The 13051-nt window shown below is 37.9% G+C and overlaps 1 protein-coding gene across 1 annotated transcript in view; it reads right to left on the minus strand.

The window, feature by feature from the left end:
- Positions 1-13051, minus strand: part of tox (thymocyte selection-associated high mobility group box) — a 57749-nt gene that overhangs the window by 17034 nt on the left and 27664 nt on the right. Inside the window, exons 3-4 of the mRNA XM_005737571.1 lie at positions 10311-10412; positions 3013-3294 (exon numbers count right to left, since the gene is read on the minus strand). Of these exons, the coding sequence (XP_005737628.1) occupies positions 3013-3294; positions 10311-10412 (384 nt within the window). The remainder of the gene's footprint in view (positions 1-3012; positions 3295-10310; positions 10413-13051) is intronic.

Raw genomic sequence — 13051 nt, forward strand, 5'->3', positions numbered from 1 at the left:
CCCAACATTAGGCTGAGCCAGGCACGGTTGCTAGGCAACCATAATTCATGGACTGGCAATAAATGTATGTTAGCATGAAAATATAAAACTGAGGTACAGAGAAGAGAGAAACTGAGACAGACAGCGACTGAGAAATAAGAGCTTACCTTTATTCCCTTCAGCCCATTAAAATAATTATCTGTATTGTTCCGCATTTAACAAGCAGGTTAATCACAATCAAAGAGTCTGAATCTGAAAAAAAACTGAATATATTTAAAAGTTATTTACAACAGTCTATTCACCTAAAGTCAAAGCTGACAGCTTTCTGTGTTTTTTCAAAATGATACTTAATATTACAGCAGGTGCACTTCATATGGAGACAAGAGACAAAAAGGCTGAAAGATCAAGAGTGGGAGATGAGAAAGTTTCATTCTTAACAAACACTGGAGCAATCTTTATTACTGAGACTGACAAGTACTGATACTGTTTCCTCTGAACAACCTTTTTTTTTTTGACAGTTCAAATAACTATGAGTCTCGAGTCTGGCTTTCATTTCTTTACTGTATCACACAGTGAGCCACATGTGAATGTCACCGCTAAAAGCAAGAGTTTCACTTTACTGTGAAACGAAGATTGAACATAAGAAGAAAATGTCAGATCAACCAGCTGCCATGATTGGCCTTCAAATAACACTGCCCTGGGCAATATCCTCTTTCACACAGTTAAGCTGAATAAACCATTAAAGAGTACAGTTAAAAACATATAAAGCTGTCAGTTTCACTCTCTTGGAGTCTCCATTTCCTTGAAATAAGTACATTTGTACTTTTTGTACCTAATTGAAAAGATAATTTTGCAATCATGTGTTTTAGTTTATAGATTTCCATCCATCTTCTTCCACTTATCCGATTTAGGGTTGTGTTGGGGCTGGAGCCAATCCCAACTGTTAAAGGTTGAGAGTCAGGGCACCAGTCTGTGGCAGTGCTAACACAAAGAGAGAGAGAGCTATTCGCCCCTACAGCCAGTCTACCAGTTAACCTAACATACAGGACCCAGAGAGAACCCACACACATGCATAGATTCCACACAGAAAGGCCCCATCTTGCCAGTGGATTTGAACCCTTGGACCCTTTTGGTATAAGACAACAGTGCAAACCACCGCACCACTGTGGCATCTGTTTAAGGAATCATTAATATTATACTGAAATGTCTATACTTAATGCTTTACTAAACTTGTTGTTAATCCAATTTTAGTCCAGTTAACTAAACTATTTACACATTTTGACTTCTAGTAAATGGAAAATTGCTTTTTGAGTTTGTAGTCATATGTGTCTCTGTGTGCAAGTCTTTTCAAAACCTAAAGAGTAAATTTTCTTTCCAGCATGTCATTGTTTTTCTTGAGTGGGATATGATTTCATCGTTGTAATAGGGCTATAAAAATACACACACTGATCTTGGGCTACATTTAGGCCTAACGCAGCTGAGTTTACGATGATTATTTTTTAGGCTAATTATAAGCCATTGAAGACCAGACATATTTAGCCCAGAAAAGAACATCCACAGATGCTGATATTTAGGACTTGGCAACAACTCCGTGTATGAAGGGTATGTAGTTAGATTATTAAAGAGGTTTTTAGAGGGAAATAAATGCAAAACCCTTTATTGCGATGGTCAAATCTCCTCCATCTAAATGTACATGTGAATTACCAAAATATGGCTAAATACAAAAACCAAAACTGATTTAAAGACTTAAAAATATCAACAAATGTCTCTGAGATCATCCATGGAAACACATTTGTCACAACAAGTTTATCTTGACTAACACAATAAATAAAGAAAAGCTTGGCAGTGGATTTCAAGCTTCACATTGTCACACAAACAGCAGTTCAGATTGTGGCTGCCATATGCGTCGTGTTCCTGTAAACTCTGATCACCCAACCCAATCAACCGCACATTACCGAATTTAGTCACCCACACAACATATTTTGTTCATTAAGTGCTGTCAAACCCGGTATCGAACTATACGTGAATGAAAAGAGAATCTACATCTGAGTGTGTGCATATACTTTTCAACATCAAACATGGTAATGTGACCTCATTGTGTGCTTTTTAAACATTTTCAGCACATTACACACACACACACACACACACATATATAGTAACATAAAATTTAAATATCCAAAATCCATTTTCTTATCATTTAATTGATTTTAATCATGTGAATTATGTTTATGCTTTTAATCAAGCATGATTTGATGGTAAGTGGAACGAGATGATGACTGTTCATCTAGGGCAAATGTAGTGTGTACCTCACTTTTAATGTGAGATGTTGTTGGAACAAAAGTTCAGTCAGTTTTTCCAAGGTAAATACATAACAACTAACAAGGGAACTGTTGTATCCATGCTGAGGATTATATGTTTTACAGTAAAATACCATCTAACATGTCAAAAGAAAAAAAAGATTTTGTATCAGAGAGAAAAAAATAAAAATCTACAAAAATGTAATTGAATTGAAAAATAACTTAAATACACTACACAAGGACATAAAATTGGAAAGAGTAAAAAACAAACACTAAATTCTTTAATTCAAATAGGTTCCTATCATCGTACTAAGGCCAATGTTACAGCAAATTGTGACTTTCCTTTAACATTGACTCCCTGCTTTGTGTGTGCAGAACCCTCAGTGTAAAGTCACAGAACTCAGACTTCAGCCAAAAAAAGAAAAAGAAAAAAAAAGTCTACTCAGACTCATTTTGCGTAGGTCTGCATTTTTTGATTCCATCTGAACTTGTGTGTACAAACCACAAGAAGAGCCATACAAACCTTGTGTTTGTGAGTAGACACCAATTAGAACAAAACTGGCTTAAAGTGCCTGCACCAAGGTCTCGCATCAAATGTAAAGGGGCGATTTTGAAATGAATCATGTAAAGCTACTCTGGTATTTATATTCATAAATCCATCTTTGAAATTGTATTTCCCTACTAGTAAAGCATAAATGCCAGGTGTATACACAGTGACTTATTTGGAACCACTTACCACAGACAGAGTGCTAGTCATTGGGCCACCATCCCGGCTGAATGTGCTTCCATCTTGGCTCAACATAGTGGCCCCATCCTGGTTACCAGGCATGCTGGGCAAATCCATGCCCTGCAACTGGTAGGGGTGGTGTGGAGCTGAATTGGAGGGAGGGTCCAGAGAGTGATACGGTCCAGACGGGGAGTTGTGGGGGAGGTGAGGGGGTACCATGTGATCTGGCAGGGTAGGAGTGATGGGTGGAATGTTGAAATCATCATCGCCCAAACCACTGACTGGGTATGACTAAAGACAGACAGGACAATGAAAATAAACAAATACAGTTTAGTCAGGGTCACTGTATTCAATAAAATATTGAGTCATCATTAGCAACATGGTTCTGCTCAGGGATTCCTTGTTCTGTCACACATGGAAAGTACGAGACGGAAAGAGCAGCTGCAAGATCCCAGCACAGAACAGAGCAGGTATCCATGACAACAGACATGACAAAGATTGCATCAAAATAGAAGCTGCAGTGGAGGTGGGTTGCAAAGAAGCTTGCATGTATGCAGTAACATTGGGCAGGGTAAAGTAGCTTAAACAGCACACCTTACATGTGTAAAAGCTAAATCACCATCAGCTCATGACTGCTGGTATGATATCAGATTTTGACTTCATGGCTGACCTGAACTAACAAGCGTCCTGCCCCTTTGCTCGTAGGGGGCAAGAAGCCCCCCTACGAAAAAGCTATTGGCATCAGCAGGAAGGAAAACCTCACTTTTTCCGATCGCGGCTCAAGAGTTGGTAGTTCGTCTTGTAATCGGAAGGTTGCCGGTTCAAACCCCCGGCTCGGACAGTCTCAGTCGTTGTGTCCATGGGCAAGACACTTCACCTGCCGCCTACTGATGTTGGCCAGAGGGGCCGATGGCGCGATATGGCAGCCTCGCTTCTGTCAGTCTGCCCCAGGGCAGCTGTGGCTACAACTGTAGCTTGCCTTCACCAGTGTGTGAATGAATAGTGGAATTGTAAAGCACTTTGGGGGTCTCGAAAAGCGCTGTATAAATGCAACCCATTATTATTATTATTATTATTATTACTTTTAATAGGAATCAGCCTCTGACAGAACCAGGCTCAGAGGCTGGGGTGATGAGAAGTAGGCATTTATTTAATGCCAACTAGACTTCTAATTTTATTAAGCCAATGTACATTGCTGTTGCCTCATGGGCACTTCATTGGTGTTGGAAAAAGTCCAACCATCCATCGTTGTTTCCTTAGAGTGTTGAATCTACACTGTACTTTGAACAGATGTGGGCATCCATGTGGCTTGCAAATACGGGATATGATCGCTGGAGGGTATAAACTAAACCATCAGCTATTGTGGGCTGGCGCTGAGATCAGCTGATTTACCAGAAATGCTGAAATTCATGGTTTTAGTGCTTCTTAATATTATCTTATTAAACAAACAAACATTGCTATGAGCTTTCTGAAATGTTATGGATGTTAAAGTCAGGTGTGGAGTAGCTGACATAACATGATGGGCAACACTTAAAACTTGAAGTGACTGGGCTATGTTGCTTTTAGCAGAGTGCACAACTTAAAGAAAATCAATAATAATTGCATAGAGGTCTATAGGAGTACAAGAGTCATAAAACATTACTGTCAGAGTTATTAAATGACTGCGAGTGGAAAAACTACACACCATTGTTTCCTCAGACTCCAGTCTACAGCTCCGTATTGTGTCACGCAGTCTGTCTTCGTCAGCCACAGCTTGTATCATAGACTAATTATCGCTAATGATATTCCCCGTCTTGAAAGAAAAGCCTCGTGAACAAATACTTGCTCATTCAGTGACACAACAATACAGTAATTTATATGTACAAGCCCATTTTGCCTGAGAGAATAGACACAGGCAGGTTTTTGTGTGTAAAAAATACAAAGGTGCTAATCTGACATACCAAAAAAAAAACAAAAAACAGGAGCAGTCCCCATATCATAACAAATTATGCTGAGAGCAAAGACACATGAGAGGGAGACATGAAGAGGGAAATGGGTGAGAGAATCATGCAAGAGGAGTGAGAGATAAAGAGAGGGAGAGAGGCAGTGTTAGAGAAGCCCTCTCATACTAATCTGACAGAGGAGATCTTTTATAGAGACTGACAGTCTTTTCTGCTTGGCTAGCCACACCAGTCTCTCCATCTCTTACTTTTTTGCTCTTCATCTCTCACCATCCCTCTCCTTCCACCCCTCTTTTGCTCTCTCTCCTAATCTCATCCTCAATTTCCATTTCATCTCTCACTCTTTTCTGCTCTATCTCAAACCCCCATGCAGTGTTGAGTTACAAGTTGCATGACTTGTGAACTAAACGGTGAGTTATACAGTATAGGTTCACTGTGGAACTCACTGCCACCGTGCTAAAACACGGTTCCACTTATAAGTTTCCGCTTCAATTTAATATTTAGGAAACAAGATATAAAAATAAAACAAAATGATCAACAATTTGAAAAAAATACTTTCATTTCCCTTCATTTTGTGCTCATGTTCTCTATATTTTATTAATAACCAACAACTCATATTATATGCCATGAAGCTTGTTGTGCAGACTAACAAAAGCTAACTCACATCAGTGAGTCAAACTGCTGCACTGGGTCAGAGAACACAGCAGATATGCATCGCTCCCTCTCACATCTTTCAGTTTTAGGCAAATTTAAAACTACTTTGATTTGGCTACAATTCAACAGTCAATCTACAAAACAAGTTTGTTAAATAAGTCTTTATGGGTGTGTCATGTAATCCCAGTATCAGCTTAGAAGGGCTACGAAGTAGCACCAGCACTGGCATTACCAGCGCTGTCTTGACTGTGTCTTTTCATAACTTCACAGCCTGAGTACTTATCAACTTCTTACACGAGTAGCAAAGTTTTAGGTGCCAGGGGCATATTTTAAGATGCTTTTGCACATTCTAAACAGTGCAAAAGCAATTAAGTCAAGCAATGTGTCATACGGTGGAAGCGAAATAGATAAATGCTGCATATAGAAAGAGTGTTTTATTAATCCCAAAGGGGAATTGCACTTTAAAGGAGCATCAAAATGTTGAATATGGATTGAAGATTTGCATGATTGAATAGAGACGCCATTTATTCTCTGATACTTATTTTGGCTCTGTCCTGTTGCTGTAAATACAATCTAGAGCACAACTCTGAATAGTCCCAAAATAAATGCAATTCAGTTTTCAGTAAACTGTACTAAAACAACAAACACAGTCGCTAGCCATACTGAAATGTTACCAAGCTATTTCATTAAATAAAATTATGGACAACAATGTTTTAATTGACCAAAATCTGGTCAGAAACAGTAAATCTGTGAAGCCAAAATGAAAATAATCGGGCTCTATAGACGAGAGACAATTGGAAGATAATTTAGGGAAATGTGAAAATGAAAATAAATGATAAATAACTGAATAAATGAAAGATCAGTAATGACATATAACAGGATACAGTACCTCACATAATGCAAATCAACTGCACTGTTAATGTTCTGTGACTTAGTAATTTAATCTGAAATGTTAGCCTTTAATTATTGTTAAAGAGGATCAACAACCAACATGTAACTTTAGCATCTAATTAAAGAAATGTACCACTCATTTTCACTGTTGTACTCATCCATCTGTTTCTCTGCAACTTTTCAAACTATTCATGGTTCTCCACAGCTTACACTCTGCTTACGATGAATATCATTATATTCTATGTTTTAACAACATTTCACAAATAGTACATTTCCCACATATTCTCTGTGATCAGCCCCACACCCATTTTATTGTTTACAGTGCATGTGTGGTCAAGTGCAGTTCAACTATAGCTTAATTATAAATGGCACAACTATAACAGTTTCGGGAGGCATTATGTTACCATTTTATCATCAGTCTCACCTGACTAAGGTGTGTCTCGATTTCTGAAAGCAGTTCTTGCCTATGCTGTCTGTGGACTTTTGTGAGGTGATTTCTTTTTAAAAATAACCCACAAGGGAAAAATAGCTAAATCTTGCAAGAATGTTGTTAAAGTTGCGAGAGTACGTGACACTTCTACATTAAAATAAAACAAAACTTTACATACCAAACCATTAAGTAAAACTTGATCTAGTGCAGTAATTTTACTAAAACCTGTGTGACCAACTACATAGCCCTACAAGCGTATTGGGTTTATCGGGCAACCATCAAGCCGAATGGTCCGTTTTCTTGGATCACTGTTACACTGTTGAGCTCTGAGCTGTGCATAAATTATACTGCTTGTCTGTCTGCCTCTCTCCCTCCCTCTCCAACTCTGTCATTCCTTCAACTTCTGCATAAATTATTCTTCTCCTTCTCTCTTCCATTCATGTTGGTAGTACAATAGACTGTTCCTTGTGCAATGGGAGCTCCTAGAAAGACTAATGTAGTCAGGATTAAGTCCTTTCCCACATGTAGTGTTCGTGTTACAAATGCATGTCTCACAACTCCATGTCGATTTCATAAAATTTAAAAAAAGCACATATGATTGTGAGTAATATGTTGCCAGCATTTACAGAAGGAGGTTATCAAATACATCTGCTGCAGACAGGTTGCTGATTTGTGAAGTATCCAATGGGCATTCAGTTAGAAATTTCTTAAATTTACAATACTGTGAGTTGCTTAAAAGTCAATATTCAGTATGACCACTTTTCTTCTTCAGCACAGATTCTTATCTTAGGCAAGCTTTCTTTCCAAAAGCTCTTCTTTGGCTGTTCTGTTCTCCGTCAAGATAATGTTATACATGTTATATCAATAATGTTAAGGTCTGGTTCCAGGGGATGTCAGTTCTTAACTGATGGTAATCTATCCAGGTACGCTTTTATTCCATTGGCTGTGTGTTTTTTCAGATCATTGTCCTGCTGAAAAATGAAGTTGTTGTCAATCAGACACTTTCCAGATTGTATTCCATGGTGCATCCAAATCTGATGGTACATGCAATCATTATTTCATCAATATTGACAAGATCTGCAAAAGCACTCGCTGGAATGAAGCCCCAAACCACAACTATGTTTTACAGACGACTGTAGACACTCAGCGTTGTCTCTGTCCTTTGATGATAGTTTGAACCAAAAGTTTTAAAAACGGGATTTATCCTTCATAAGACCTGTTCTAGGACTGATGGATTATAGCAAAATAAAAATATAATCATGATTATTTTACTACAGTTATTCATTTACTTAACAATCATGTCGTTAATGAACTTTACAAAATGTGCCTTTTAACAGTTGATTGCCTTGAACTTTAAATGTAGCCTAATTAACATGAAAAACAAATAAATGGTAGAAATAGAAGGTGAAGGTGGTGGGGGACACAAGGTCATATATCAAGGTCTCATAAGAAGTCAGACTCCGATTAATGGCTGTTTCACTGTAAAGCCAATTATGCAGCTGGAGCAGTTGCTTCCTGCAAGTCTTTGGTGGCCTACAGTCTCTAGAGTGGGGTGATTAGGGCTATGGTGGATTACCTGTTGCCCTAGCATACATGCACAGTAGTCACACAGATAGTCGGTCAACAGCCAACCAACACCTCAAACACATACAGCCAAAACTGGACCACACAAGACCCTTGATGATCCGGAGACAAACAGTGAGTGAATTTGGGCTTTTAGATAGAGGTGAAAGTGCACCAGGTTTAAAATGAAAATCTAATTTTATCCCTTATTCATTATCACTGAAGGCCAAAAATCATAGAATTAAAATTCTACTGACACATGGTGGGGTGGTAATTAGAGTTTTTTAATGTCCACTAGTGGCCAGCTGTTACAGCAGCTATACAGCAGTGTGCGATGCATAAAGCCCTGGTGTACGTGGGTGGGGATTTACAGAAAATGATTCCACTGTGCTGTGATTCTTTCCTGTGTCTTCATAAAAAAAAATAGTGCGTGTAGAAAGATGATGTTTAAATTGATTGTGCAGAGTAAACTGAAGAGATACACATACACTGACTGTATCCTCTGAGAGCTGGATGTAAACACACTCACACAGAAGCTACAGTATGGTTTTATGAATGCTGAATTTCTCAGTCAGTTGTCTTCCTGATAAAACGTGGGAGCTTGTTTAAGAGGAAGAGAAACAGACAAAGCAAAGAACATCGAAACAAAAGTGTTTTTTAGATTTTGGAAGACTTGGTGCCCCGACATATCTTCCACTGACATATTAAATTTGTAATTCACTGATACATCATCATTTTCCACACTGCAAAACACAGACTGAAGAGAAATGTTGCATGAAGATATGTTGACGAGTTTTACTGGAAACAAACGGATATCTTAAAATAAAATGTAATAAATAAATAAATAAATAAAACCATGAACTAACAAAGGTAAAAAAGGCAAGAAAACAAATCTGTCAGACTCTTTGATTATAGTGTTTGTTGTGTAAACTGAACAGACAAAACCTAAAGGTCAAGGTTAAAGCTATCTAATAATAAACATCAAACCTCTTTTGTATGATACACAGCTCAGATTTTCATGAAAGCACATGAAAGCTAAATTATACGAGATGTACAGAGACTGTTTTTGTTGTTTTTGTCTCAGATGCACTCACTAAACCATATCTTGCTGCATCAGTAAATATATATGATGACTATATACCTCATATGATGAATAAAAGCTGATTTTTCCTTAGACCAGGTCAAAATACGCACAATACAACGTACAAAGTGCATGGTTTAACCACAATTAATGACCTTTGACTAATACTATGATTAGAGGCTGTTAAGTCATACTTAACTGCACCACCATCAGACATGGAAAATAAAAATAAGCAGCATCAATGTACAACTGTAGGTGCAAACATATTGATCCCAGAGATCAGGTGTGCATTAAGGTTTAAATGATTAGAATGACTTTTCCCACAAGGTTGGCTAGTGTAAGCCAAAGCGTCACAGTTTGGGAACTCACCAATTTCTGGTCAGTCTGTTCGTTTAATAAAATAAATATGTACAAGTGAAGTCTAAAAATTCAAACTGACTTCAATCTGGGCGTGAGTTTTCTAGAAATTGGGGCAAATGCCTTCCACCTAACTTAGTTGCTGTAAGCATAATGTGCAACTTCAGTTGAATTCTGGGTATTGCAGGCTTTGACAAAGAGATAGTGCTGCAATGATACCAACACTTCAGCTGCATAAATTCCCATCTGATTTTGCGCAAGCGTTATAGATGTGAAATGCTAAATTCCAAATAATCTGCAGTCAATGCTTTTACTTGGTACAGTTTTCTGTGGACACCTGGAAGTGTTTGGTTTTGTGCATGTAGAGGTGTGTGTCTGTATGAACATTCACCCAGGGCAGGCGATGTGTTTCGGCCATGTGTGCGTCTCTCCTCCAGTGCTGTGAGGGTGGTGTCACCTTGTTGAGAGGGTGAGGGGGATGTGGCACACGAAACTGTGGGAAGAATCACAAAGACAAATACAAATTCAAATGGGCCCAGAGGTCAGAGGGAGGTCAGAGGTCAAATCAAAAGGTCATGAAAAGCAGCAAGGAGAAAGCAAGAGACACACACAGAGACAGAGAGAGAGATCAAGTTTTCACTCATACAGAGGAAAACACAAGTAAAGTTCTGTCTTTATAAATGGCTAATATTGCTTTGCTTTATGTGAAAGTTTGGCTGCAATGATACTGAGGTGATAGAAGGAGCAGAAAGAGAGAAAGAGAAGCTGTAAATAAATTGCTTGTTTGTTTCCTCCACAGCTAATCCCCGATAAGAAAAGGTTACCCGGTGCTGCACAGCTGCAATGAGACCGAGACAAACACATAAAAACATCATTGTGACACAGTGCTACAAACAGGCTAGTCACTTTGAGTAAATGTGGCGATCACCACGTTCTTTTTAACACCACTGTGCTGCTGTGATTCATTTCTATGCACTCACATTTCAAACTCTCCTGCTAACACAACAACCACCGACCAAAAACTAATTTGTTATTGGATAAAAACATGTTCACATTATCACATACTGTAAAGAAAGTTATTTTCATGATATAAATCCATCTTTTCTCGAATACATCCTCCATACTCTTGGATTTGCAGGTCAGTTTTTCTATAAATTGTACTTCTTGTATCATACTGGTACATTTACTTCACTCAGCAGTTTAGTTTTTCCCACCCTTTTATTTGCCTCTGTGCTGTTATGCTTGATATTCTGTATCAGCCCACGAATCTTCATGACTTTGCTGATGCCCTGACTTTTCCTCTAGCACTACCATGAGGTTTAAAGTGAGTTTTCTTTTGTTTTGTTTTGGGGGGGGTTTAACACCTAGCACCATTATCAGATGATATATATATAATCATCTGTTCCATGATGTTGTAAACCAGCAACATGGAAAAGAGGGTCAGATGACTTCTCATAAAATTCTGCTGCACTGCGTGGAAGTATTAACAGCATGTATGTGAACTTTAACCTGCATCAAAAGAAGACAATGTACATGTGAAAGGTCATAAAGAGCACAAAGTTCCACACATGTCAGAGGCATTTAAAATACCATTTGGTTACTGAGACAGCTTCAAATGGCTCGCAGCTACATTAAGATAGAACAGATAATGTTTGACCAGTGCGTGTTTTCTGAGTGTTTTGTTCCTGTTAGACTAACTACTGTAGGAATCAGAATGTAACTCTTAAATCAGTGCTGGGTGCATTTGTCTGTAAAGCAGTAATGTGAAGATTTCTAAATTCAGAAATCAAGTTGCAGTTACTAATCATTATACAGCTACTCTCTTACACAAAAACGTTTTGTATACGCATGAATGATGTACAAAAAAAAATTCCCATGGGCATGAGATTCCAGACCAATTAATGTTTGAAGAGTGTCAATTTTCACATTATTTAAAGTTTTCTACAATAAATATAAGCATGTGATGGTAAACACCACCCTCGCTTTCCTCATCACTGCAGTGTCCATAATTAGATGGTATCACATTACAGTGATTTTGTAAAGCGGAACAGGAAGCCAACGCATTATATTTCTGCATCGATGTCTTGTCTTACCCATACTAGTTGATTAGTCTATGAATTTATTTCATAGGCTAATCAGTGAAATGAATTCAACAATTAGTCACCTTTACTTTTTTTTACCGTTACCAATTCTTTACATTACCAATTCTTTCATGTAGAATTTTCTGTAGAAAAAAAAAAATCACAACACCTTTAGACTGCAAACCTACACATATTATTTTTATGCCTTCCAAAGCACTGATTCACCTGTCTTTCTCCCTGTTTCTGCATTAATACACTAACATTACTGCCACTCCATTAACATTTCCAAAAATGACAAGGATGAGGGTCAGACTTGACTGAAATTGGTTCCATTCATCACAACAACCTGCCTTTATAAAGGCAGTGGTGATTCAATAATAAAGCCATAAATTCTTATTCCACACACACAACTTCCCATCTTCTTATGGCAAAACACTATGAATAAAACATCAAATCATGTATTTCTTTACTGCACAATATTCTCTATATTGTACTCTATGAATAATGTATCTATAGTAGTGCATCTTATTAATATAGGCTTTGCTTGGTGGTGAGGTAATTCTGCACTAACAAACACACATCTTAGGCTTCCCTTAGGAGCTTGAAGTGTACTTTCAAAAGCAGCAACACCCACTTGCTGTGTAGTCTGTGCAGTGTACCGTTCTAGGGCTGTTGCTAAGTTATCTTGTAACAGCTGATGTTTACTATGTTGATCTCACTTTATATAATGGAAGTGGAAATTTTCCCATTTTTCATGACCATATTTTCAGGTAAGTTGAAATTTAAATGAAAGGAGACCCTTCATAGCGCTTTTCCCCCCCACAAATCTAAAACTCAAGGATTTTAAGTTTGTATCACAGAAGACAAAGAAAAACAATTATTCCCACATTTAAGATTACCAGCAAATACTTCTGATTGACAGTGACAATTAGTTGATTAAAATCATTTTTCTATAGGGGTGCTGTGCCAGTGCAATTTGGGTTTTGGCGTAAAGAAACATATCGTTGGTATTTACAAAGACAGCGTAGTGAGAAAACTGCATATATATATA

The sequence above is a fragment of the Pundamilia nyererei genome, unplaced genomic scaffold (assembly GCF_000239375.1).
Source record: "Pundamilia nyererei isolate P.nyererei 1_Seehausen unplaced genomic scaffold, PunNye1.0 scaffold00077, whole genome shotgun sequence".
Lineage (NCBI taxonomy): Eukaryota > Metazoa > Chordata > Actinopteri > Cichliformes > Cichlidae > Pundamilia > Pundamilia nyererei.